At 36.4% G+C, this 25,326-nt stretch overlaps 1 protein-coding gene across 1 annotated transcript; it reads left to right on the forward strand.

Moving 5' to 3' along the window:
- Nucleotides 1-3,328: 3,328 nt before the first annotated feature.
- On the forward strand, nt 3,329-13,750 carry LOC141394409 (uncharacterized). Its single transcript, XM_073968683.1, has 2 exons — nt 3,329-3,465; nt 12,401-13,750. The coding sequence occupies exon 2, from the start codon at nt 12,402-12,404 to the stop codon at nt 13,575-13,577; it is 1,176 nt and encodes a 391-aa protein (XP_073824784.1). The 5' UTR covers nt 3,329-3,465; nt 12,401; the 3' UTR covers nt 13,578-13,750.
- The last annotated feature ends 11,576 nt before the right edge of the window (nt 13,751-25,326 follow it).

The raw sequence follows: 25,326 nt of genomic DNA on the forward strand, positions 1-25,326 counted from the left end.
TTCTAACGGTAGACCTCCAGATATTCTATGAAAAACCTTCATGTCTTCTGTAAGTAGACCTCCTGGTCTTCAATGAGAAGATCTTATGCTTTTCTATAAGAAGGGCCCCTGCTCTTCTATGAGCAGACCTCCTGCTCTTGTATAAGAAGACCTCCTTCTATTCTATAAGAATACCTCCCGCCTTCTATATGCAAACGTCCTGCTTTTCTATGAGCAGACCTCCTTCTCTTGTATAAGAAGTCCTCCTTCTCTTCTATAAGAAGACCTCCTGCCCTTCTATATGCAAACGTCCTGCTCTTATATGAAAAGACGTCCTGCTCTTCTATCAGAAGACATCCTGCCCTTCTATATGCAAACGTCCTGCTCTTCTATGAAAAAACGTCCTGCTCTTCAAGAAGAGGACCTCCTGCTCTTCAAGGAGAGGACGTCCTGCTCTTCTATAAGAAGACCTCTTGCTCTACTATAAGAAGACCTCCTGCTCTTCTATAAGAATACCTCCTGCCCTTCTATATGCAAACGTCCTTCTCTTCTATGTGAAAACATCCTGTCCTTCTATGAGACGACCTTTTGCTTTTCCAGGAGAAGACATCCTGCCCTTCTATGAGAGGACCTTCTGCTCTTTTATGAGAAGACGTCCTGCTCTTCTATAAGAAGACATCTTCCTCTTCTATAAGGCCTCCTAGTGTTCTGAAAGATGAAATTTAATTAAAAACTTGAATATTTTAGTTTTGTTTTTTTTTTTCCTTTAAATACATTCTATGCCATATGGCATAGTGTCCAAAAACCACTTTTCCTAACAAAATGTTAAAAAATTAGTTTTGATTATTCATATAGTGGGCTTAAGTATATATAAAGTTGGAAAAATATATTTTTCAGATCAAAAACAAAAAAGAAGCACCGAAAGGGTTAAGGAAGTCAAGGGGAATGTGCATCGGCAAAAAGCATAGAAGACCAGGACCAGTGCTAGATGTCGGCAGCAAAGTATTCGTCACGATATATGTTTTAAGCAGTAGTGACAAAGGACTACCTTCGAAATTTGTTCCAAAACGAGACGGTCCATATATAATCATCGAGCGTAAGGGTACAACCTACTATGTTATTGCACACGAAGATGACCTTATATTGCCATTGGGGACTTATCACGCATCTGCCCTAAAGGTGAGAACACAATGAGAAATTCATGCTTATCCAAGCCTGAATTTGTATAGAAGAATAAAGAAATCCTAAATCACATTTGAATTAGGTAGTACCTGGCCTTTATTCAATTACATTAACTTGAGCGTTAAGCAAGTAACAAAAGTCATTGTGTTTGTACCTTTACACTGGTTGTTGGCGAAACCAATGAACAAGTTTAACCCGTAAGAATTCAAAGACGAAGAGGTAGACCAAAAAAGAAGTCATGTTGATGCTAGGTCGGGACGTCTTCAGCATCAGAGGGAGCTGAAACGGTTCACTGTATATCTCTTGTAAATATTTTATTTAGTATGTAAAGTTAAAACGCATGAATTCATATATAAACGTATATAGTAATTTAAACATTAATGTGAACCTAGTTTAAGAAAATGCAACCCTGAATTGAATTACAAGTTATGACATGTTCATACCAGCATTTGAATCACGTTGGTCACTCTCATAATTACGTACACGAATTAACCCATTCATACGACATGGTACACAATTCATAGCAGCATGATTCATATTTTCATACTTTCTATTTACTGATTTTTAAGAAAGTTTCAACCAAAAGACGAGTAATATTAATTGATATGAACTGAAAAAATATGTGTCCTTCTTTCAGATATCTATTTAATATTAAATTATATTATTTTCATTCATGTTTCCTACTGTTGCTCACAATTTTGGTGTTTTCAGTAAATGTTTTAATTTTTCTATTTTCAAATGTAACGAGAGAGAGGCCTGCCAAAATATCTTTTTGGTATACAGACTTTCTGGCAGGCATTTGATTTTTGTTTCTAGATTTTTACGTGAAACAATGGACAAGAAGTGCAACTGCAATGAAAGAGAAGACACAACTTGCTATGATTTGAGTGTATACTAGTCGTTAAACCGTTTACTTGTCATTCATGTTTCCGGAGAATAATTTAAATTGAACAATGTACAAAAATCGTTGTTCGTGCTCAAAATTCTGTGTGGGAAATGAAGTAATTATATAGTAATTTGGGTTCGAACGACGAATAGAGAGCGAATTAGCCTTAGTATGAACAATGCATTAATTGATAAAAATACAACTATGTCTAGACACGTTTCTCGCTTCTCATACTGAACTGTTTCATTTTTAAATTTTTTATCGATGGAAAACTAAAAAAATTTGTATGTTCCTCATATCAACTTTTGCATGTTTATTGTCAGTTTTAAATATCGATTGTTTGCAATTATCGATATTTTGTGGTTGCATGATGAATGACAAAAATGAACGGCCACACTAGCAAGCAACTGCAAACCTGTCATTCAAAATTGATAATTGGTCTGTCTGGTTACTTTCCCAGCAAAAATTGTCCAGCAAGAAACATGTAAAAAGTAAACAGACACCTGTCCTGCAAAAACCAGCAAGCAATTAGCTGATTTTCCATACAGAACTATTAGTCTGCCATTAAAGGAACCAAAGCAAGCAAAAATTTTGTATTTTTTTAAAAATAAAAAAGGAAATACCCCAAAAATTAAATATTTCCACTTTGCTCTCAAAAAACGATATAATGAGGCTTGCTGTTTCCACAATAATGGGCCTGTTTCTGTATGTCGAAACGAAAATGTGTGCGAATGAAACACACCCAAACTTTAGTTTTTGAAATATTACTACTTTTGGTTTTGCTTAAAAACAAAAACAAACTTGAAAACCCACAGAAGTTTGGTAGTATTTCATTCGCATACATTTTCGTTTCGACATACAGAAACAGGCTGAAAATTCTTTTTAATTTTTACAAACATAAATCACCGAATAATTAAAAACAGATGTTTAATTAAACAATTAAACTTTTTCTTAAACTTTGGTTAATTTTATTTTTATAAACCCTTGCATCCGTTAGAATTTTTATTACTACTTTGAAGTACAACTTTGTGCTTACAGCACAAAGCAGTACTGTCAAACTTCTAACGAGTAACTAATACATTGAACGCCACTTTACAACACCTACGCTTTCGTGGCAACAGCAACAGCTTAACAAAGGTAAATATTATCTACGATAATATTATAACCCAAATTCCTCAATAAAACCAATATTATTTTGAATTATTTACTGCCAAAAAATTTGTGTTTTTATTTCTTCTTTTTTTCATATTTATTTGCTACGCAAACATTTGGTCCTTCAAGCCGGATTAACAATTGTTTACGACAATTATAAAGGTTTTTCTCTTCTTCTATTTCCATAGAAGCAAGCCAACCACAACACATCCATCACCTCATTAATTCACCCTCATTTCCCTCATAATAATCATTAAAAAATCAAGGTACGTATCTCTATTTAAGATTGCATTCGCGAGTGTTTCAATTTGTTTACTTTTTTCGAAAAAATAATTGCAAACAAAAGTCATAAACTACGGTCGTCTTACAATACGCGGCTTGTTGTTGTTGTTTTTATTCTCCCGTCAAACCTACTCGTCGCATGCAAAGTGATATTCCTTAAAAGATATTGCAAAACAAATAAAAATAAAACAAGTGAGAACAGTGAAAAAGTGCCTAAATATCGTTCAGTGGTTTTTAATATTTTTTTTTATTTTATCCACATACAAAAAGCCTACATAGTGTTTTACAACAAAAAATAAAGGCTAAAGAATAAAAAGAAATTAGAAAAATACAAAAACAAAATATACAGGCACTCAGTGAACCACATAACCACATTGACTGCATTAGCCAGTACTGTTGTTGTTGTTAATGTTGGATGGTCTTCTCACTGTTCCCACATCAAACCTTTGTATGCACACGAATAGGGTTACCCAAGTAGCGTGATAAATTTTTGGTAATAATTTTTTGTCGAAAATAAACTAAATTTTTTTTGGAAAATATTTTCGGGTATTTTTACGAATACGTACGCGGATAAAAAATTGTTGGAAATTCGGGGCGTACTGTACAGTCGGTCCTCGATAAATACGAATATATATTATATTATTTTTTATTACGTAAATTATAATTTATATATTTCGAATTTTGATTTTTTATTGAATTTTAAAATTTTGGGAAAAAATTTAATACAGTTAACATTTTGTGGTCGTGTGCATCTTACAGTCCGTGGAAGACTCAAACTTTACCTTGGCTGCCTTTCTAGACATAGAAGGAGCTTTTAACAATGTAAAACTTGAGTCCATTAATCTCTCACTGAAGAAAGTTAATGCACCTGAACCCCTAACGTGCTGGATTAATAATATGCTTCAAAGCAGGATTATAAATTCTAGCATTGGGGAGATAAAAATAAGGAAAACAGTGACTAGAGGCACCCCTCAAGGAGGTGTGCTCTCGCCATTACTGTGGCTCCTTGTTATAAACAATATTTTGATGGAGCTGGACAATCAAGGTATCAAAGTTGTTGCTTATGCCGATGACGTGGTACTGCTGATTTCCGGTAAATTTCCGTCAACCATTTCGGAGCTTATGCAAGGAGCACTATCAACTCTATCACGCTGGGCCAAGGCTAATGGCCTTGGGGTTAACCCAACGAAGACGGAACTGGTAATGTTCACAAGGAAGCGTAAGCTCGGCGCCTTTGTTCCACCAACACTGGATGGGGTGCAGCTCCAACTCTCCCCCGAAGCAAAGTACCTTGGCACAATCCTTGACTGTCAATTGCGATGGGATAGGAATGCTGAGGAGCGGGCGAAGAAGGGAATGATTGCACTTTATTCATGTAAGAACTCCATTGGGAAAAGCTGGGGACTAACTCCTTCGATTATACACTGGCTGTATAATACAGTGGTTAGACCCATCCTATCCTATGGTTCTCTCGTTTGGTGGCACTCATTGTTTCAAAAGTCAACATCCACTAAGCTCGATAAGGTACAAAGGGCCGCCGCAACTCTTATTACTGGAGCTACCAGGAGCACGCCACAGGCTGCACTGAACGCAATGCTGAACTTAAGACCATTGAGTATCAGCATTAAGTGTCAGGCAACCAGGAGTGCCCTGCGGCTTCATGAACAGGGTCTTTGGCGTGGTCGTACCTATGGGCATGGGTGTATCCTGAATGAATCAGGTATTTTTGTGAACCATTGTGGCAAAATAAGTGACTATATATCACCAGTCTTAAGATTTGACGATATAGAAGTCATTATACCTAGTAGAGACGACTGGAACCGCAGTAACCCCCCTCTGGGCGGTCTGGCTATATATACAGACGGCTCCAAGATGGAGGAAGGTACCGGTGCCGGTGTCTACTGTGAAAGTCTATCACTTGAACGCACATACAGGCTAGACAGCAACTGTAGTGTGTTCCAGGCTGAAATCTTCGCGATTTGGAAGGCGGCGGAATTGATTAAAGATCTGGATGCAGAAATCTTTGAACCGGTGACTATCTATGTGGATAGTCAAGCGGCTCTTAAAGCCATCAAATCCTGTAACATCAAATCCGACGTCGTCCTCAAGTGTAGAGCAGCTCTGGATGCGCTAACTAACGGCTTTCGGCTATGTTGGGTACCTGGACATCGTGACTACCAGGGTAATGAAAAAGCAGATGAATTAGCTAGACGAGGATCACAGTCCGCTGATCTAGCTATCACTGACTCTATCAAACCACCCATCTGTCACTTTTTCCAAAAAGTCGAAGCGTTCTCTGACGAAAGAGCCAGTGAATTGTGGCGCAATGAACCTAGGTGCATTGTGGCAAGATCCATATGGCCGTCTCTGTCAGCCAAAAGAACGAATTCGTTGTTGAACCTGAGCAAAGCGGAAGTGAAGGTAACGACGGGAGTCATCACTGGACACTGCTATGTCAGGGCCTTTACCATTAAATGGGATAGGGATGTTAATGACTACTGCAGACTCTGTGAGGATGAGGAGGAGTCGGAGTCGATCGAACACCTCCTGTGTCGTTGTCCAGCTCTGGCTCGTAGACGACACAGACTAGTGGGTGTTCGTTTTCCGCCGTCTCTAACCTTCTACTCAACTGTGGAACCTACTGTAATCTGCAACATCGTTAAGAATCTAAAGTGGCTGGGACAGCGCAACCTAAACGCGTAACGTCTTTGTCTTTTCGATTATTCTGCCTACCTCGTCTTCTTATCTGTTTCCTAGCTCTTTTAATACTTCTTATTCCTATTTATCTATCCATCCTATTAATTCAATTCTATCTCTCTTATCTATTTTTATCTCTCTCCACCTTTTCTAAAGGATGATCACAATGGACCATAAGGTCTCCGAGTGGCGCAGTCACATTTAGTGGCTGCACATCCTCTAACCTAACCTAACCTACAGTCCGTGCACACTACATTGTTGAATTAGTGTTTTTTGGTGAATTTTTTGAATTTTCTCAAAATAATTTCGGTTTTTTGAAAAAGTTTTGAATTTTTGGAAATTTTTTGGTATTTTCAATCAGTGATTGTATGTTCCGCATACACTGAGCGAAAATTAGTGCTTTTTCACACACTGCTAAAAGTGAATTTTTGATTTTTTTTCTACTTTTCTCTCAAATTGGTGTAGTTTTCGCTACATTTTAAGGAAAAGTTTCTTCCACTTCATATTTACCGTGCAGTTTATTGGTTTTTTGCTGCTTAATAAATATTTTGTTGGTTTTTGAATAGAGTTTTTTCCAATTATTCCTTCTTTGAGATACAAATCACATTGATTTTTGGGTTTTAATCTTTAATCTTTTCAAGTTTATTTTTTCGCAAGCTTGTCTCAATAACAGTTTTTTTGGTCAATTATTGAATTTTCAACAATTTTTTGTTGGAAATTTATTGCATACTTGTGGTTTTAGTCTTCGATTTGGTTTTAAAAGTCAATTAACCCATCAAAATGCCTTTGAGTTCTCTTCAATCCTTTATCAGAGCTACTGATTCTCTGGTAGAGTTCGTTGCGAAATTTGAAACTCTTCCAGATGAAGAGCTTGACACGTATTCCTTGGAAATTCATGGGGATGAAGCTAAGATACTTTGGAATAAGGTTAAAGATCTCTTTGACAACTGCCTAGATGAGATTCAGTCAAGTGACCAGCCTTCGGCTAATGAACTCACGTCCCTTAATAGCAAGTATGATGTTGCATTTAAGTCCTATGTTAGGATATTATCAGCTGTAAATAAGAAAATAGACAAATTTCGTCCTTCAACGAAGAATCAAACTCCAGCTAGGGTATCTAATCAAGCAAGCACTCCACGTGCAGCACAGCCTCTAGAAGAAGACATTGCTTCTGGTCTGAACGTTTCGCGTCAAAGTGGTATATTTGGTGAAGGTTCCTTTGTTTCCAATGCTGATAGTTGCTTGCATAGTATTAATCTTCCGCCATGTGACATCGATGTCTTTAATGGTGACATTCTTACTTGGCCAACATTCAGGGACTTCTTTTCGGCTATTTACATTGATAATTCTCGTCTTAGCGATATTGAAAAATTGTGTCATCTGCTAAAGAAAACGAGTGGCGATGCGCGAGATATTGTATCAAAATTCCCTCTAACTCATAAAAGTTTTAGTTTAGCCTGGAAATCTTTAAAAGAAACCTATGATAATGTTCGCATTCTGGTTAACAACCAACTCAAGGTTCTTTTTGATCTTCCAGTTCTTGACAATGAAACGAGCGCAGGTTTGAAAGGTCTACAACGAGGTATAAATGGGTGCATTTCTGCCATGGCAATTTATGAAGTTGCTACTGAAAATTGGGACCCAATATTAGTTTTTCTTTGTCTGCAACGGCTTCCCAAAATTACAGTTACGCTGTGGGAACAAAGCATAAAAGATAAATCTGCGTTGTCTTCGTGGAAAGATTTGGATCTCTTTCTAACGGAAAGAATTCAAACTCTTACTTGTCTTAGGGATATAAAAGGAATCGATTCGAACAAACGATCAGAGCAGAAGAAAGTTAGGACCCATTTTACGAATGCGGCTCCATCCAAGTCTTCACAATCCTCTGGTGAAAAATGTTGTATACTGTGTCCCAGGCAATTCCATCATTTAAGATTATGTCCAGAATTTAGAAAGCGCTCCTCGGCCGACCGATTCTCACTAGCAAAACGACACAAGCTTTGCATTAATTGTCTTTCTCGAGGTCATGACGTTAGGAATTGTACTAGCTCCCACAGTTGTTCAAGGTGCAACAAACGTCATCATACTTTACTCCATCATGATACGGTACAAAATAACAGTTCTAATAATAGAACGACGACGTCGCAACCCCCATTGCAATCAGAATTTGTTTCAACCAATTCCCAATCCAATCAAGCTAACCCAAATATCGCTACCACGTCATCAGGTCAAATTTCGAGTTCCAATAGGCAGGTATTCCATACTTCACAAAACAGAACAGTTCCATTGGGTACAGCTATGGCGAACCTTGTTCACCGGGGTATTACGTACCCAGCACGTGCTTTAATAGACCCTGCTTCTGAAGCGTCATTTATAACCGAAAGATTACAACAGCGTCTTGGTATAGCCACATCCTCAACTCAGGCTACAATATCAGGAGTAAATCAGGCTGTTTCGATAATGTCACGAAAATCGTGTTTCTTATGTGTAGGTTCCCCTATAGACACTACGCTCTTTATGGAAATGACAGCACTAGTAGTTCCCACTATCTCAGGCAATCTTCCGTCCTTCTCCATTAGCAGAGAACTTGTATCTAGAATGCCAAATTTACGTTTGGCAGATAGAAATCTATTTGACTGTCGTCCAGTAGACATGTTAATAGGAGCAGATCTGTATCCGAAAATACTTCTTCAGGGGATACAGACTAATATACTAGGGTCTTTAGTCGCACAGAAAACCGTTTTCGGCTGGATTATTACAGGTCCAGTCCCCAACAATAACATCGCTTCTTCTAGTAACGTCACAACTTTTTCAACAAATGTGAAATATTCTCACGAAGAGAAGCTCAACGAGACTCTTCTTCGTTTCTGGGAACTAGAAGAAGTCCCAAGGCGCAAATTATTGTCTCCTTCCGATCAATTTTGTGAGGATAACTTCAAACGAACCACTCATAGGGATTCTAATGGAAGATACGTCGTATCACTTCCCAATAAACAAGAATTCATAGGTCAACTTGATCTCGGACACTCTAGGACGAATTGTCTACGACAATTTCTTCGTAATGAGGCATCACTCCTTAGAAGACCAGAAGTTAAGGAAATTTACGATGGAGTGGTTCGTGAATATTTAGAGTTAGATCATATGAGGCCAGTTTCGACAACGTCGACAAACTCTACGGTTTGTTATCTGCCTCATCACCCCGTTATCAACCCCGATAAACAAACAACCAAATTAAGGGTAGTTTTTAACGCATCTAACAAAACATCTAATGGGAAAAGCCTCAACGACATTCTTCACGTCGATCCGACTTTACAACTGGACTTGGTCCTCCTCATTATTCGATGGAGATTATATAAATATGTTTTTAATTGTGACATTACCCAAATGTATCGTCAGATACGGGTAGACCCAGCTCATACTTCTCTTCAAAGGATTCTGTTTCGGGATTCTCCCAATAAGCCTATACAGGATTATGAGTTACAAACTGTAGCCTTCGGAGTTAACTGCGCTCCTTACTTAGCCATACGGACTTTGTTACAGGAGCCGGTTAGCTCATGATACTGAATCCGACTTTCCGCTGGCGGCACATATCTTACGTAAGTGCATGTACGTTGACGATGTCCTGACGGGATATCATGATTTGGAGACTGCGCATAGGTCTAGGGACCAACTTATTAGTGCATTAGGTTCCGCCAAATTTGAGTTGAGAAAATGGACATCTAACGATCGCGCCATCCTAGACCCCCTTCCCGTTGAACATTTGATAGACTCTAAGCTTCTTAACTTCGTGGAAGCTAGTAGCTCTAAGCCTCTGGGTATTAGATGGAATGCTCAGCTGGATATGTTCTATTTTAGTGTCAAGCCCCTTGCCATCAAAGATAGCTATACGAAAAGAGAAGTTTTGTCTGCAATTGCTAAGTTATTCGATCCTATAGGTTGGTTGAGTCCAGTAATTGTAGTAGCAAAGATTATTATGCAGCGGATTTGGTTAGATAAGATTGATTGGGACGATTCGCTTCCGTCTACGACGGCACATGAATGGCATAGCTTTGTTGAAACTTATCAGGGCGTTAATTCGATTCAAATACCTCGTTGGGTTAAATATGTGCCTGATTGTGTAGCCGAACTTCATATATTTTCTGATGCCTCAGAAAAGGCATACGCGGGGGTGGTGTACATCCGTATCATTGCCTCCAATGGTGAAATTTTTACATTTTTGCTTTCTAGCAAAACAAAAGTAGCACCGATCAAATCAATTTCACTGCCTCGATTAGAATTATGTGGTGCAGTTTTAGCTTCAGAACTGTATAAATCGATTGTAGCTGAAATTGATATATCTTTTCGAAAAGTTTACTGTTGGACCGATTCTACGATCGTCCTTTCATGGTTAAAGAAAACCCCTTCTACATGGTCCACTTTCGTTGCCAATAGGGTATGTAGGATACATGAAAATGTTGGTCAAAGTAATTGGTATCACGTACGATCTGAAGTCAATCCTGCTGACTTAGGCAGCCGAGGACTTTCACCGTCAGAGTTGTCATTGTCAGAAATTTGGTGGCATGGGCCACAGTGGCTTCGTCAGGATTCTTCTCAGTGGAATATCCAGTCTACTTCTGTCCCTGATACGGACATTGAAATGCGCCCAGTAAGGTGTCATGTTTCGTTCTTCTCGGAACATAAAGACATATTGGATGATTATTCAAACCTAGACAAAGCGTTACGCAATGCAATGGTTTACCGTTATTTCCATAAAACTCATCCTTTGCATAAAGGTCGACATACTTTCGATGGAAAACATCCTACGGCCATGGAAATAAAAAATGCAAGATTACGTCTTGCTATAGTAGCTCAGAAAGTTCACTTTCCGGATGAATATTATTGTTTACTAAACAAAAGACCGTTGAGTTCAAAAAGTTCTCTGCTCCCCCTTAATCCTACGTTAGATGATAGGGGAGTTATTCGACTCAATGGACGGTTAGCACAATGTCCAACATTGCCTCTTACTGAGAAACATTCAATTATATTACCATACAATTGCAGGTTATCGCTTCTTTTGGTGTAATACTTCCATCATATATCCTTTCACGGAGGAATTCAGTTGGTTTTACGTATGTTACGCATGCAATATTGGATACCTCGAGCAACGTCGTTGATTCGTAAGGTTATAAGAAGATGCAAACCTTGCATTTTAGAAAAGAAAAGGTCGTGTTCTCAAATTATGGCATCTCTACCTCCGGAGAGAACTGTCATAACAAGGCCATTTGCCACTACTGGCATAGATTTCGCTGGTCCTTTCGACATCAAGTCTTTTACAGGTCGTTGTTGTAGAATTACTAAGGGCTACGTATGTGTATTTGTGTGCTTTTCTACGAAAGCACTACATCTAGAAGCCACCTCAGATTTGTCAACGACAACATTTTTAGAGGCATTTCAAAGGTTTATTTCACGCCGTGGTTGCCCAAAAACAATATTCTCAGACAATGGTACCAATTTCGTTGGCGCGTCTAGAGAATTGGAGCGTGACTTCAAGGCTGTACTTCATGAAGGTCGTGATAGGGTGTGTTCACAATATAGTTATCAGGAGCTTTCATGGAAATTCATCCCAGCTGGAGCACCACATATGGGTGGGCTCTGGGAAGCTGCGGTTAAGAGTTTTAAGTTGCACTTTAGAAGACACCATTGCAACCAAAAATATACTTTCGAAGAGTTATCAACGATACTCTCTCGAATTGAAGCGTGTTTGAATTCTCGGCCTTTGTGCCCAATGAATGATAGTCCCGAAAATGCTGTAGTGCTAACACCGGGTCATTTTCTAATAGGGTCTCCAATTCTTGCCCCTGTAGAACCATTAATTGACGAAGCTCCGTTGCATATCGTGAATCGGTATCGTAAGATAAAAGCGCTTACTCAGCAATTCTGCCAACGGTGGAAAGAAGAGTGCCTGCAGAGTCTGCAAAAGCGTTACAAATGGCAGCACCCGCAGCGCGATATACAAACGGATGATATCGTAGTCATTCGTCATGAACAATTGCCTCCCACATCGTGGAAGTTAGGTCGCGTAATTAACGTTTTTCCCGGTAGCGACGGTTACGTTCGAGTCGCCGATGTACGAACCGAAAACGGAATTGTAAGACGACCAGTAGTCAAATTGGTCATTTTGACCAATTAAAAGAAAAAATTGTTTAACTCTCTTAACTTCGCGGCCTCTCTATCTTTTCACAGAATGGAAAACATTAGCAAGATGGCCGCCACTCTTCCCGATTATGAGGGTCTCACCCCCATGTCTGACGAGGAGAGAGAAGTCGACGTCCCCATGGCCCCATCTCAGGAGGTTTTGTCTGACCCCACCGTAGAGATGGCCTCAACAGAACCAGGTTCTACCACTGAGGCTATGGAAGCTGACACTCCCATTCAGGAGATTCTACCAGCGCCCTTATCAAAAACTTTGGAAGAGCCGCTCCAGGCCGGGAGCACCGAATCCGTTCCTCCCTCAGAGGAGATCGTGGGTTCTGGTGTAATACCTGTTGGTGAACATCCAGGGGCAGCACAGGGTACAAAACCAAGAAACTCTGGCTCAAGTGGCGGTTTAAAGTCAACCGGATGTCCTCTCTGCCATAAGGCGCATCCATTAAGGAGGTGCAGAAGGTTCCGAGGCATGTCCTTGGAAAAAAAGGTCCGGACGTTGGTCTCTCGGCACATCTGCTCCAACTGCCTTTGCGCATCCCACTCCTTTCGAGAGTGCACCAGTGAGCAGAAGTGTCGAGAATGCAACGAGAAGCACCACACTCTTCTGCACCCCTGCTCATCTCGTGAGGAATCAAAGAAGATTCAACAGACGCGTCCATCTTCTAGTCTGTCCGTCTCTACGCGTCCACAATCACTACCTAGTCCGTCCGTTGTAAGGTTCGACCCAGTGCGCACCTTCAGCATTCAGCCCATGGTAACACTGGGGCCCACCTTAGTGTTCAACTTGGTGTTGGATGGCCGACGTTGCCCGGTACGAGCCCTTTTGGACCCTTGTGCGGGTAACAGTCGCATATGTTGCTCTCTGGTGGAGTCAATGCGACTCTCTGTGATCCACGTGGAGCAGGACCAGTATTGTCCAATTACCGTGGAGTCGTTTTACAGTCGGAGTGAGAGACTGTTAGTGTCTGCAAGGGTCTCCGACTTGCAACACATAATAACTCCGTCAGCAACAGCTTCAGAGGCAATCAAGGACCACTACGGTGGTATGATGTTAGCTGAACCCCAATTTTTCAGGGCTGGTCGCATTGGCATGGTTCTTGGGCCAGATGTGTCCCCCCGAATAATGAAGGCGCAAACGTATTCGATTCCGGGTTTCCCATGGGCACAGCTCACCATTTTTGGTTGGGTTGTATCCGGCACATGTCCCATGTGACCCCTATATTGATGGCAGCGATACGGTGTCCCGCGACCTGCGTGCTCAAGCTCGCTTAAGTATGTAGTTTTTGAAGCAATATTCTAATTGCGTTGGCTCTACGAGCACTTATTTTTCGAAAAAAAAAATGAATTAGAAAATATACAATGAATTGAAAATTTTAATAACCATAATTGTTATTTGTATTTATATTATACACTGTATATAATTCTATTTAGTTGCAACACAGCTAGATGGTGCAACGCTGGCGGCAATGTTTAATTAAACAATTAAACGTTTTCTTAAACTTTGGTTTATTTTATTTTTATAAACCCTTGCATCCGTTAGAATTTTTATTACTACTTTGAAGTACAACTTTGTGCTTACAGCACAAAGCAGTACTGTCAAACTTCTAACGAGTAACTAATACATTGAGCGCCACTTTACAACACCTACGCTTTCGTGGTTGACACTTGTTAATTCCTTCTTGATACTCGTACGAGCAACAGCTTAACAAAGGTAAATATTATCTACGATAATATTATAACCCAAATTCCTCAATAAAACCAATATTATTTTGAATTATTTACCGCCAAAAAATTTGTGTTTTTATTTCTTCTTTTTTTCATATTTATTTGCTACGCAAACACAGATGGTTGATTGTTTTCAGGAAGAAGAAGAGTTGCAAGTGCTTGCTAGAAGAAATTTGTCTAGCAAGAATTTGCAAACTCTCAGTAAAAGAACTGTCAAAATGTCTCTCTCGAATCACTCTCTTAAAATTTTAGGGTAAACAGACAGATCTAATATGTACGCACCCTGCGTTTACACATGACAGGACAGTTGAATTCATGTATTGATTGTCAAAAACCCAAAACTTGCCTGTCTGACGTAGGCGTCCAGACAACTGCAAAAACAGTTGTAAAATTATGAATGAAAATCATCGATTCCTTTTCGTTTTTCGTTCACATATTTTGTGTTTGTACATATTCCTTTGTTTTCAGCACATTGGAATTATCATCTCACTTCTTTTTCACAAAAATGTTATAACCCGACTGTCTGTGAAAATATGATGGACAGCTTGGACACAGCGACAAATGTATGTATGTGTTAGAGTTGTATTTGAAGACAAACTGTCTAGTGTAAACGCCTAGTAAGATGATATTAAAACTTTTAATATGTTTATAGTAGATGAACAAACATTTAAATGCAAGGATTTTAATTTTTCATGAATTAACTTTGCTCCAATATATTCTAAGGTTAACATCAAGGGCCAGTTATCCGACTATAAAGACCTCTGCACATACGGCGCGTTGAGCGTCGCGTTACAAAAACCACATTAAAACTTCAAGAACAAACATGGCATCACTTACACATTTTGCATATGGTTGTTGTTTTCAACACGCAACGCGTCACACAACGGACCGTATGTGCCGCGTCCTTAATTGACAAGTGAGTTTACGAGGGCTGCACGATAACTATCTGGCCTAACAATGAAAACGCGAATATTTACCATCAAAAATAGTTTTATTGTTTTCTTAAGTAGCCTCCAGCATAACTTATACACTTTTTCATGCGCTGAAACCAATTGTTGAATCCAAAACATGGTTTTTGAACGCTTTTACAGCATCTTCTGGCGACGAAAATCGTTGACCAAGCCGTTTTTTTATGCTGGAATAAAATGAAGTCATTGGATACCCAGTCAGGGCTGTACGGTGGATGACAAATTAATTCCGCAATTTGTCGGTCAAACAGACGCCGGTTTGATGTGTGAGCAGAATGATTCGTCTTCTCTTGTTCGCCTTTCAAATTTCTCAGGAGACTTCAGGCACACAAATTGTAGTGTATCACTCATAACTAACCTACATTTCTCAAGCCTTAGGTCTTCGTTTATTTCAGGCCTTTGTTTATTTACTCCAATTCTTCAGCCAGTTCAGCAATAACGAACGTAAATAGCAATATAAACAATAGCATAGGGATCTTCATTAGCTTCTGTTGATGAACAGGTTAATTTTTTACAAGATAATATTAAAACTCTATACAACGCAACAGTCCCCATAAAAAATAAAATAGTTTCTTTCAACAAAAAACCTTGGTTTGATTCAAACATCCTAACCCTTATATGAGAAAGAGACCTTGCCTACTCACGATGGAAACGATTTAAATCTCTAGAACTATATGATGAGTTTCGTTCTGCAAGGAAAAATGTCAATTGCAAAACAAAAGCTGCAAAATTTGAATATTACACATCCAAATTTAACACTGCTTTAGACTCAAAAAGCAAGTGGAATATAATTCGCGACATTGGAATTGGTAAATTTAAGTCTGATGCAACCTATCATGGGGACATAGATGATTTAAATAAATCATTCGTTAATATACCCTCTTTAGTAACCGACATATGTATCTTTCTACAATAACAACCTTTCTTCTTTAAATAACGCAAGTATGGATGCCGGCTTTGAGTTCAGTAGTGCGATTCTCTAACTCATTTTTTGAGTTACCGACAAATGTCGGTAAAATTAAAATGCTTATAATTTCTGTAATTAACGATATTATTTGGTAAGTTAGCAACAAATTTGAATTTTTTTTATTTGAACTTTTCATTCATAATTTTGCGTTTTAATGTTACCGATTTTTGTCGGTAACTCAAAAAATGAGTTAGAGAATCGCCCTACAGATGTGTCAGTGATGAAGAAGTTTTAAAGAGTTTTTCGTTGGTGAAATCTAATGCTGTGGGTTTTGATGAAATCGTTTCAAAATTTTTAAGAATAATTCTTCCTCAAATCCTACCCTACTTCACATACTTTTTTAACTCCATTCTGACCTCTAGCATTTACCCCACCATATGGAAACATGCTAAAATTATTCCAATACCTAAAACTAATACCGAATTTCATCCTATTTCCATCTTAAGTTACCTTTCAAAAGTATTTGAAAAAATTTTACATTTCCAAATGTGTGAATATCTCAATCATCAGTCTTTGCTCTCTGAGATACAAACCGGTTTTCGAACGGATAATAGTAGTGTCAGTGCTTTAGTTGAAATTTTCGAGTCAATTAGATGTGAAATAGATAAGAGTAACGTAAGTTTTCTTGTACTTCTGGGTTATTCAAAAGCATTCGACTCGGTTGACAATTTGAATTTATGTATGAATCTTCAGTGTTTTTTTTTAGGTTTAGTCATACAGCTACAAATCTGATTAAGTCTTACCTCACCAACAGGACACAATCAGTACAAATTGGAAATAAGAGGTCGGAGTCGTTACCATGGATATTTATCCATATTTAAAATGTATTTCAGCGGTTCTGTTAATAACGTCAATGAAAGTATCACTAAACTCAATCAAGATCTTTCCAATGTTTACAGGTGGGCAACGGCAAATGGCTTGATTCTGAATCCCCAGAAGTCAAAATGTCTTGTCATACATAAAAACAGACATTCTCATCAATGATAAAAAAATTGATATTGCGTCACATGCGAAACATTTAGGTGTTATATTTAACAGCTCATTGATTTGGGCAAATCACGTTAATGTGGTTGCTGGTCAAACATATGGAAATTGCGGACATTGTGGGCCACTCACTCATCTACACCTCTAAAAATACGATTTTTGCTCGCTAAAACATATCTTATTCCTACTCTCATATACCCATGTGAACTTTTTGCTAGCTGCGATTCACAGAGTCAACGCTAATTAAACGTAGCTTTCAATAATATTATTAGGTAGGTATTTGGATTAAAACGAACTGAACATGTGTCTCAATTCACTAATCTTCTATATGGATATGATTTCAACACCATTCTTAAAATAAGATCTTTATCTTTTATGCAAACAATTATAGTAAAACGCAAACCTAAATATCTCTATGACAAATTAAGGTTTAATATCAAATAGAGGTAGGGGACTGGTTCCCTTTAGAGCAGGGTCGAGCTTCTTTGCTTAGACCGTATAGTGAGGGCGCCCACTGAGTTGTTTTTGCATTTGCTTCTCTCTCTCACGTACAGTGTAAATGAATGAAAACAAACAAAAACAAAATGTGGTTGTTGCTTTTTTCACTCATACGTTCATACATGTCTTCGCTTTGGCTGCATTTCTGTGGTCGTCGCTGCTTTAGAGCCACACGTCTTTGGAATGCACTGCCACACGTAATACAAAACATTAGCAACACGTTTACTTTTAAGAAAATTTTCAGTTATTTTGATTAATTGTTGAACTATTTAGTAAATTTTAATGCGAATAACTTTTTATTTTAATTAACTTAATTTTTAATTTTTTTTATTTAAATCCACTTGTGAAAATATTTGTATTGTATAAGTTCAATTAAAAAAAAGGATATTTTCGTTTTATATCTTTTAACCTGCACTGTAATTATAATTGTATATCTTTTTGTGTATGTGTTCCAATCGATTAGATATTTGAGCTTGGTGATAAGTGATTGACTGACTGACTGACTCATCATCAACGCCCAGCCAAAACGGCTAAAGCTATGAGCTTGAAATTTTACCAGTAGGTCACTGTTGGTGCAAATGTGCGAGATAAGGCCGGTTTTTAGAAAATTCGTCCTGGAACCACAAAAAATATCAACAACAAAAATCCTTATATTTTGCTATTAGATACCGTAAAATATTATATACCGTAAATTATCACAAATAATTTCAAATTTTGTAGTTCACTTCTAGGCGCAGGTTTTATCGTATCATTTTATCGTAAACCACTAAATTATAAAACCACATTAGAAGTTTTTCTTACGTTTCAACAGATGTCGCAATTGTATAGTATTAACGTAATATAAGCAGTATAAAAACCAACCGATCCAGATTTACGTGTCGGGAGTAATTTTGTTTTCACTTAATAGATGTCGCACAACAGATTTTCTTTTTTAAACAAAAAAATTATTATCAACGAATTTGGAAAATTATGATTTTTTATTTAAGATTAAAACAAAATTTAGTTCAATAATGTTAAGTTTTTTACTGTTTAAAATATCATTAAGCAATAAAATCAGAAATCGGCCAGAAATAACAACAACAAAAACTGTATGTACTTGATTTCTTGGCCTTGGTCTAAATGTTTGCAAATCAGTTAAAGTGCAATAAAATTGTGAATATTCATACGATTTGTTTGCAATTAACAATTTTTATGGCGTTCTTGGTATATAGAAATGTAGAGTCTATAACTTTTCGTCACTAAATAATTTAGAAAATCAATAATAGACCACAAACCAGAATCAAATTTTGGTTTTGTAATTGAAAACGATTTTGGAATATGTGCGTAACGTGAAAAAGTCAGAAAAGCATTATCACGAAGGGATAGGAAAAACCACTGCTCTCCCCGTAAAATATAGGGAAACGAATTTTCTACAGAGAAGAATTCAAGCCCTTAAAAGTACTTTGATGACGTTATATTTTCTAATGAGATGAACATTATGTTGTATTATTACGAGGGGACACAAAAAGTATGGCGCAACCATCTTACAACCCTGGAAAATAAAAATGTAATACATACTGAAAACTTCGGAGAACTGTAAGTTATGGTACTGGCATAGACAAACGAATTGTATAGACAAAAGATTACTCATGCTGTGTGCTGTCAACAGACTCAAACCAAAATACTGAATATTTTTCGAAGGCGATTTTTAAGAAAAATTGCAAGATTTTCTTTTACATTTTTATCCGAGGATGTAGATTCCGTCAAAAACTAACTTTATAGAATTGTGTTTATTGTAGTTTTAAATGAGTTGTTTTGTCAACAAACTCGATGTTAAGAACATTGTTTAGAGCATTCCTTTGTCTATATGTATATTTAATTTGTCTATGGCAAAGGGTTGAATATGAAGCAATGGCTTTAGGTAAAATAAGTTTTCTGAGGTTTATTTGAAGATCTTCTACAACTTATTTAACGACAACGTCAAAATTGTGGTTTTTCGAACCTGAAAATCAAAAAAGTAAATACAATATAAAATCTACCAAGACAAGACATTCTAGACGTAAATCTTATTTACAAAAACTTTATGGATTCACCTGAGGAAAAAAGCGCGAAAAAGACCCTACACTAATATGCGAAACTTAATAAAGATCAATGGGAAAAATACCAATAAAATATGACATTTCGAAATGTATTTTTTCATATCGTGTAAAGTACCCTTAGCTATGCATATAACTTACATTTAAAATTAGTGTTCAGTGAAAAACAAATTTGTGTTTTGAATGATGGTTAATGAATGACTATAATATATTTGATTTCTAAGACGATCCGAAATCAAATTCGTTCGAATTACTACCAAACGCCTTTCGGTGTAGAAAATGGTTGTTCGACTGAAAACAAACAACAAACAAAAATAACTCATATATAAACAAAACGTAACTCAGGTTGCAGTTTGAACACATATGTATTCGTATCGTCTTAACGAAACTGTTCATACATCTCAGGTGGCAATAGCAATATTAAGCATCACAAGTAGTGCAATTGCAAAACGATTGAAGACCAGACTATAAACCGGATTATGGCGGTCTTAAACTCGAGTTGTTTCCGTGCTGTATGAAGGGTTTGATTTTTATTTGTTTTGCAAGATGACCCACGGTGATATATAAAGCTGGGGAAGTTGGTGTTTTAATAAAAAAATGTGCTTTTTTCTTTTGTGTTGTGGTGAATCTATGTTAACGTTATGTAATGGTGAAATTTCCAAAAATTTTGCACGTTTTAACGTTCATTAGTAGTATCGATAATTGTCGGTAAAATTAAAATGCTTATAATTTCGATAATTAACGAAGTTTTTCGGTAAGTTAACGAAGAATAAAAAGTAGTCGCTAGCCTCTAGCGACACATACAGTGATGTTAACTTTTCTTTATGTTTTTAGTCATAATTTTGCTATTTAATTTTACCGATTTTTGCCGGTAACAGCAAAAATGAGTTACAGAATCCCACTACAGGTTTGTGTACCCTCAAATTACTCGACTTCGAAAATAATTAATACAGTTTTCTAAAAAATGAATTTATGTTTTGAATTGAAAATCGTTCGCCTTACTTGAAAAGTTATTATTATTGGTATTGTTCGGCTACAGGCTTTTTGAAAATAAAAATCGTGTGTTGATTTTTATATAGTTTCTTTATTTTCCAATATTTCGATTGGAGTCTCCAATCATCTTCAGGGAATTGAAAGAGAGTTCTGGTTTATCTGTTCCAAGTGCTTTCTTCAACTCAATTTATATTTTGTATATGATTAAATTCTTAATAATACTACACAAATATAAACAAAAATACATCATAAGACCTCTGCCCCCTATTAACTATTTGACAATATGTCCGTCCGTGTACTCGATAATTTTTAATAATTAGCACAAATGTTTCGAATTTTGATAGTTTCGAAACATTTGTAGTTTGATATGAAGGACATAGGTTACTAATTTTTACAGTAAAACACAAAAATTCCACTTATATTAGTTGGTAGTGCGAGGCTCAATATTTACCACATAGACACGCGGGTTCCTGTAGGGTTAATGTAGCGGTAGCGTCCATTTTTACGTTATAGACTCATTCCATCAATTTTGCTGCAAATTAAGTATAGTACACATTGACAAGCAAAACTGACAGTCATCGAGGTCTATTTCGTGAATATCAAAGCCTAACTGAAAAATTTCTTTTGTAATATCTAAATAATACCGTATATATTGTATTTAAAAGGTTTTTCGCTAAATAAAAGTTGTTATTTGCAGGAAAAATGTCCTAAAAGTACGTTGGCTGTCATTTTTGATTGATAGTGTGTACTCCCCTTTAAGCGGGGTACACACGATCAGTTTTGACTGTCAGTTTTGCTCAAGTAATCGGTTGCTTGCCAGTGTGGCCGTTCATTTTTGTCAGTCATCATAAAATATTTTGTGGTTGCTGGATAGTTTGACATTTATCGATATTTCCGAAAAATCGACAGTCAAAACTGATCGTGTGTACCCCGCTTTAGAATATAGGGTTTTCGGAATATGTACAAAATATTTTCAATACACGTTGGTATAGCCCTCATTTAACCATACCGGCCGTTAGGATACATTTTCCTACGTATTTTGTTGTAATTTGGCATTTGTTGTTCTTTGTAGATAGAAAACCTCTGTGCGAAATATTAGCAACATAGGTTTAGGTTTTGAAGTATTTTAAAGTTTAAAGACAAAACTTTCAATCGACTTTGGTCCATCATCATACCATCAATTTTATACAGAATGTCTTACATTAAGTTCAGGTTGTCACTGCATTTCTATTTTTACCGTTTCATTTGCGAGAGGAGAAATCATCATTTGTAATGATTAAATTTCAACTTTAAATTTCCACTTTTTTACATTTCTGATTTTAAGAGTAAAATATAACTGTTTTGTAAAATATTAAGAATGATAGATTTGTGCATACGTTTGTTCCTTACAAAAAATTATGAAACAAAAGTGCAACTTTTAAATGCGTTTTTTAAGGCGTTGCGAGGGGTAAATTGCGTTGGGTACTTATCTAACGAATTCAATAAAATTCAATAAAAAACGGAAATGTAAAAAAGGTTTTAATATGCGTACTAAATTTGGTACCTTTGGTTTTGTGTGAACAGATAGATTTCTAAACTGATATTTAGTATTGGTTGAGATAAAGTGGTGATTTTAAAATATGGTTCTGTAAGTTTACAAATGTGGATCACTGGGGTTTTGTGAACAGACAGAACAAGAAGCAAGCTCAATTTTTACAAACGGGTAGAGTTTTTGATAATTAGTGTTTTCACGGTACGGATATTACTAAATGTTAATTAACATTAAAGTGCTGGTATTAACTAACAAAGAAATCATTTTTTTTTGCCTTCAAAAAATACAATACCATAAGATGCGAAGGGAAGGAGGGAGGGGGAGACATATTTGCTTTACGATTGCAGACATTAATTTTTGGAGATAAGTTTTAAAAAATTTTTTACTACAACCTATTCAAGGGCAGTTTGTCAAATTAGAGATCCTTACCCTTATAAGTTATCCAAGATAGACCAAAAAAGTATGCCTTATTTAAAAACTCAAGACGTTTCCAGAAGTTTACGAACTTTAAAGTCAATAAAAAGTCCAGGCCCTGACGGGATTCCCAGTATAATTCTCAAGTTTTGTTCCGCTACATTATCAACTCCTTTAACACAACTGTTTAATTATTCCCTTAAATTTGGTCATTTTCCAACTTTATGGAAAAAATCTTACATTATTCCTCTACACAAATCTGGCAGTCTATCAAATGTTTCGAATTATAGAGGAATTGCAAAATTAAGTGCAATTCCTAAACTATTTGAAAAACTAATCACGGATGTAATTTCCATCAAAATTCAACCCATGCTAAGTCCATATCAGCATGGTTTCCGCAGTGGTCTCTCAACAATAACAAATCTGATTGAATTTACATCGATTGTAATAAAAGGATTTGTTCAGCGTTATCAGACTGATACAATCTATACAGATTTTAGCAAAGCTTTTGACAGAGTCAATCATAAGCTTCTGCTACATACATTAGATTATATAGGCTTCAATACAAATTTACTCTAGTGGATAGCATCCTATTTGCAAAATAGATCTCAAATTGTTCTGTTTGAATGATGTTTATCAAAGTCGATTTTTGTTCCGTCGGGTGTTCCACAGGGAAGTCACCTTGGACCGGTTCTTTTTCTTTTGTTTATAAACGATTTGCCAAGTTCAATAATGTACTCCAAATTGCTAATGTACGCTGATGATGTTAAGTTATTCATTTCTCATAATTCTCTGATGCAAGCTGATTTACTTCAAACTAATTTAAATAACCTTTTTCAATGGTGCAAAATAAATTGTATGGATTTAAATTTGAATAAATGTAAACATATGTGTTTTTCCAGATCATCTTCTTTGACAAGGCAATTCAATATTAATTATTCTGTTTTATCATCTGTAGAATCATTTGTTGATCTTGGTCTTTTGATGGATCCAAAATTAAATTTTAACAATCATGTAATTTCTATGTTAAATAAAGCCAAAGAGCCAAAGAGTTTTCTGATCCATATATAACTAAGCAATTATTCACTTCCCTTGTAAGACCTATATTAGAATATGGATTTGTCGTATGGGATCCGCAATATGGAATCTATTCCGATAAAATCGAATCAGTGCAAAAGCAATTTTTACTTTTTGCATTGAGAGGTTTACATTGGAGTAGTAATTTTGAATTGCCTTCGTACTCTAGCAGGCTAAAGTTAATTCGATTGCCTACATTAAAAAGTAGACGTATTATGTTGAATACTATGTTTGTTTTAAAAGTATTGAATGGTAGTGTGCCGTCTGATTTCTTAATATCGTCTATTAGAATAAATGTTCCTTTTAGACCTAGTAGATATTATCAATTCTTATATATAGATTTTCACCGAACCAATTATTTGATGGGTGAACCACTTAGCAAAATGTGTACTGATTTTAATTCCATGTACTATAATGTGGACTTTTGCATGAGTTTAGAAGTCATAAAATCTAATATAATTTTATCTTTAAATAACTAGTAGATTGTATGGTTTAATATATAACTGGCTGATGAAGTAGATTCTGTAGCTGGTTTTCGAATTTCCTTCGTATACGCCACCATGATGCGGATCATGGTGTGTACGCGATCCCCACGAAAGGGGAGGACGCCCCCTCGGTCGGCAGGGGTGGGTAAGTGAGGCGTGGGAACGTTCGATAAAAAAAAGTCGATTAACGTCAAACTATATCGCGAACGATTCGATTTATGTAGTTCTTTTTGAAAACTAAATACTTGATTTTTAGAAAAAGACAAATAGTAACACTCTTAACTGTCGTAAGTAGCATTACTGGGTTTTATTTTGATAAAAAAAGTTGTAAATGGGAAATGGAGACATTATATTCTGAATTTTGGTCAATTTATTTATTATCCTGCTTTATACCATTGGGATTTTCCGCTAACGAAGTAGCGGGCATATGCTAGTAAATAAATAAATAAATAAATAAATAAATAAATAAATAAATAAATAAATAAGTAAATAAATAAATAAACAAACAAATAAATAAATAAATGAATAAATAATGAATGAATGAATGAATGAATCAATGAATGAATGAATGAATGATAAATGAATGAATGAATGAATAAATGAATGAATGAATGAATGAATGAATGAATGAATGAATGAATGAATGAATGAATGAATGAATGAATGAATGAATGAATGAATGAATGAATGAATGAATGAATGAATGAATGCATGAATGAATGAATGAATGAATAAATTATCTGCCTTTGAAAATTAGATAATATACAAGTTTTTAGCGCTTTATGATGATTATGTCTATTTTTCTTTTGCTCTGTAATATGACTGGTGCAGCGCATTCAAATGCAGGTAGCTGTTCTGTTTTTGAGGTTTGCGATTCTGTATCAGATGACGTCACATTTGTGTGACCGATTGATGGTCTGCAGAATGTGCATGTGCTGTGGTCGTAGAGGAATTTCGGAAGTAATGGCTGTTGTTGTTCTTGTTCAATGTTGTTTGTGGGTGATCTATATTGACCCTATGTGGTTGTTGGTTTGATCAATCCAAAGTGATGACTTAACAGAACTGTTGCTAAGCCGAGGTGTCATAAAATTTGTAATACCAGTCTTGTTATGTACATAAGCGATCTCTATAAATCTAGTATCAAAGGCGTAGTTTTGGAAGGGGCAAATTTTGGAGAAATCCCACTTGGTATATGTGAGAATGTAAGAACAATAGATGTTTCGTCTTCCGATTTAGTGAATAGCC

Source organism: Musca autumnalis, unplaced genomic scaffold (genome assembly GCF_047663935.1).
Source record: "Musca autumnalis isolate F117 unplaced genomic scaffold, ASM4766393v1 scaffold_2, whole genome shotgun sequence".
Lineage (NCBI taxonomy): Eukaryota > Metazoa > Arthropoda > Insecta > Diptera > Muscidae > Musca > Musca autumnalis.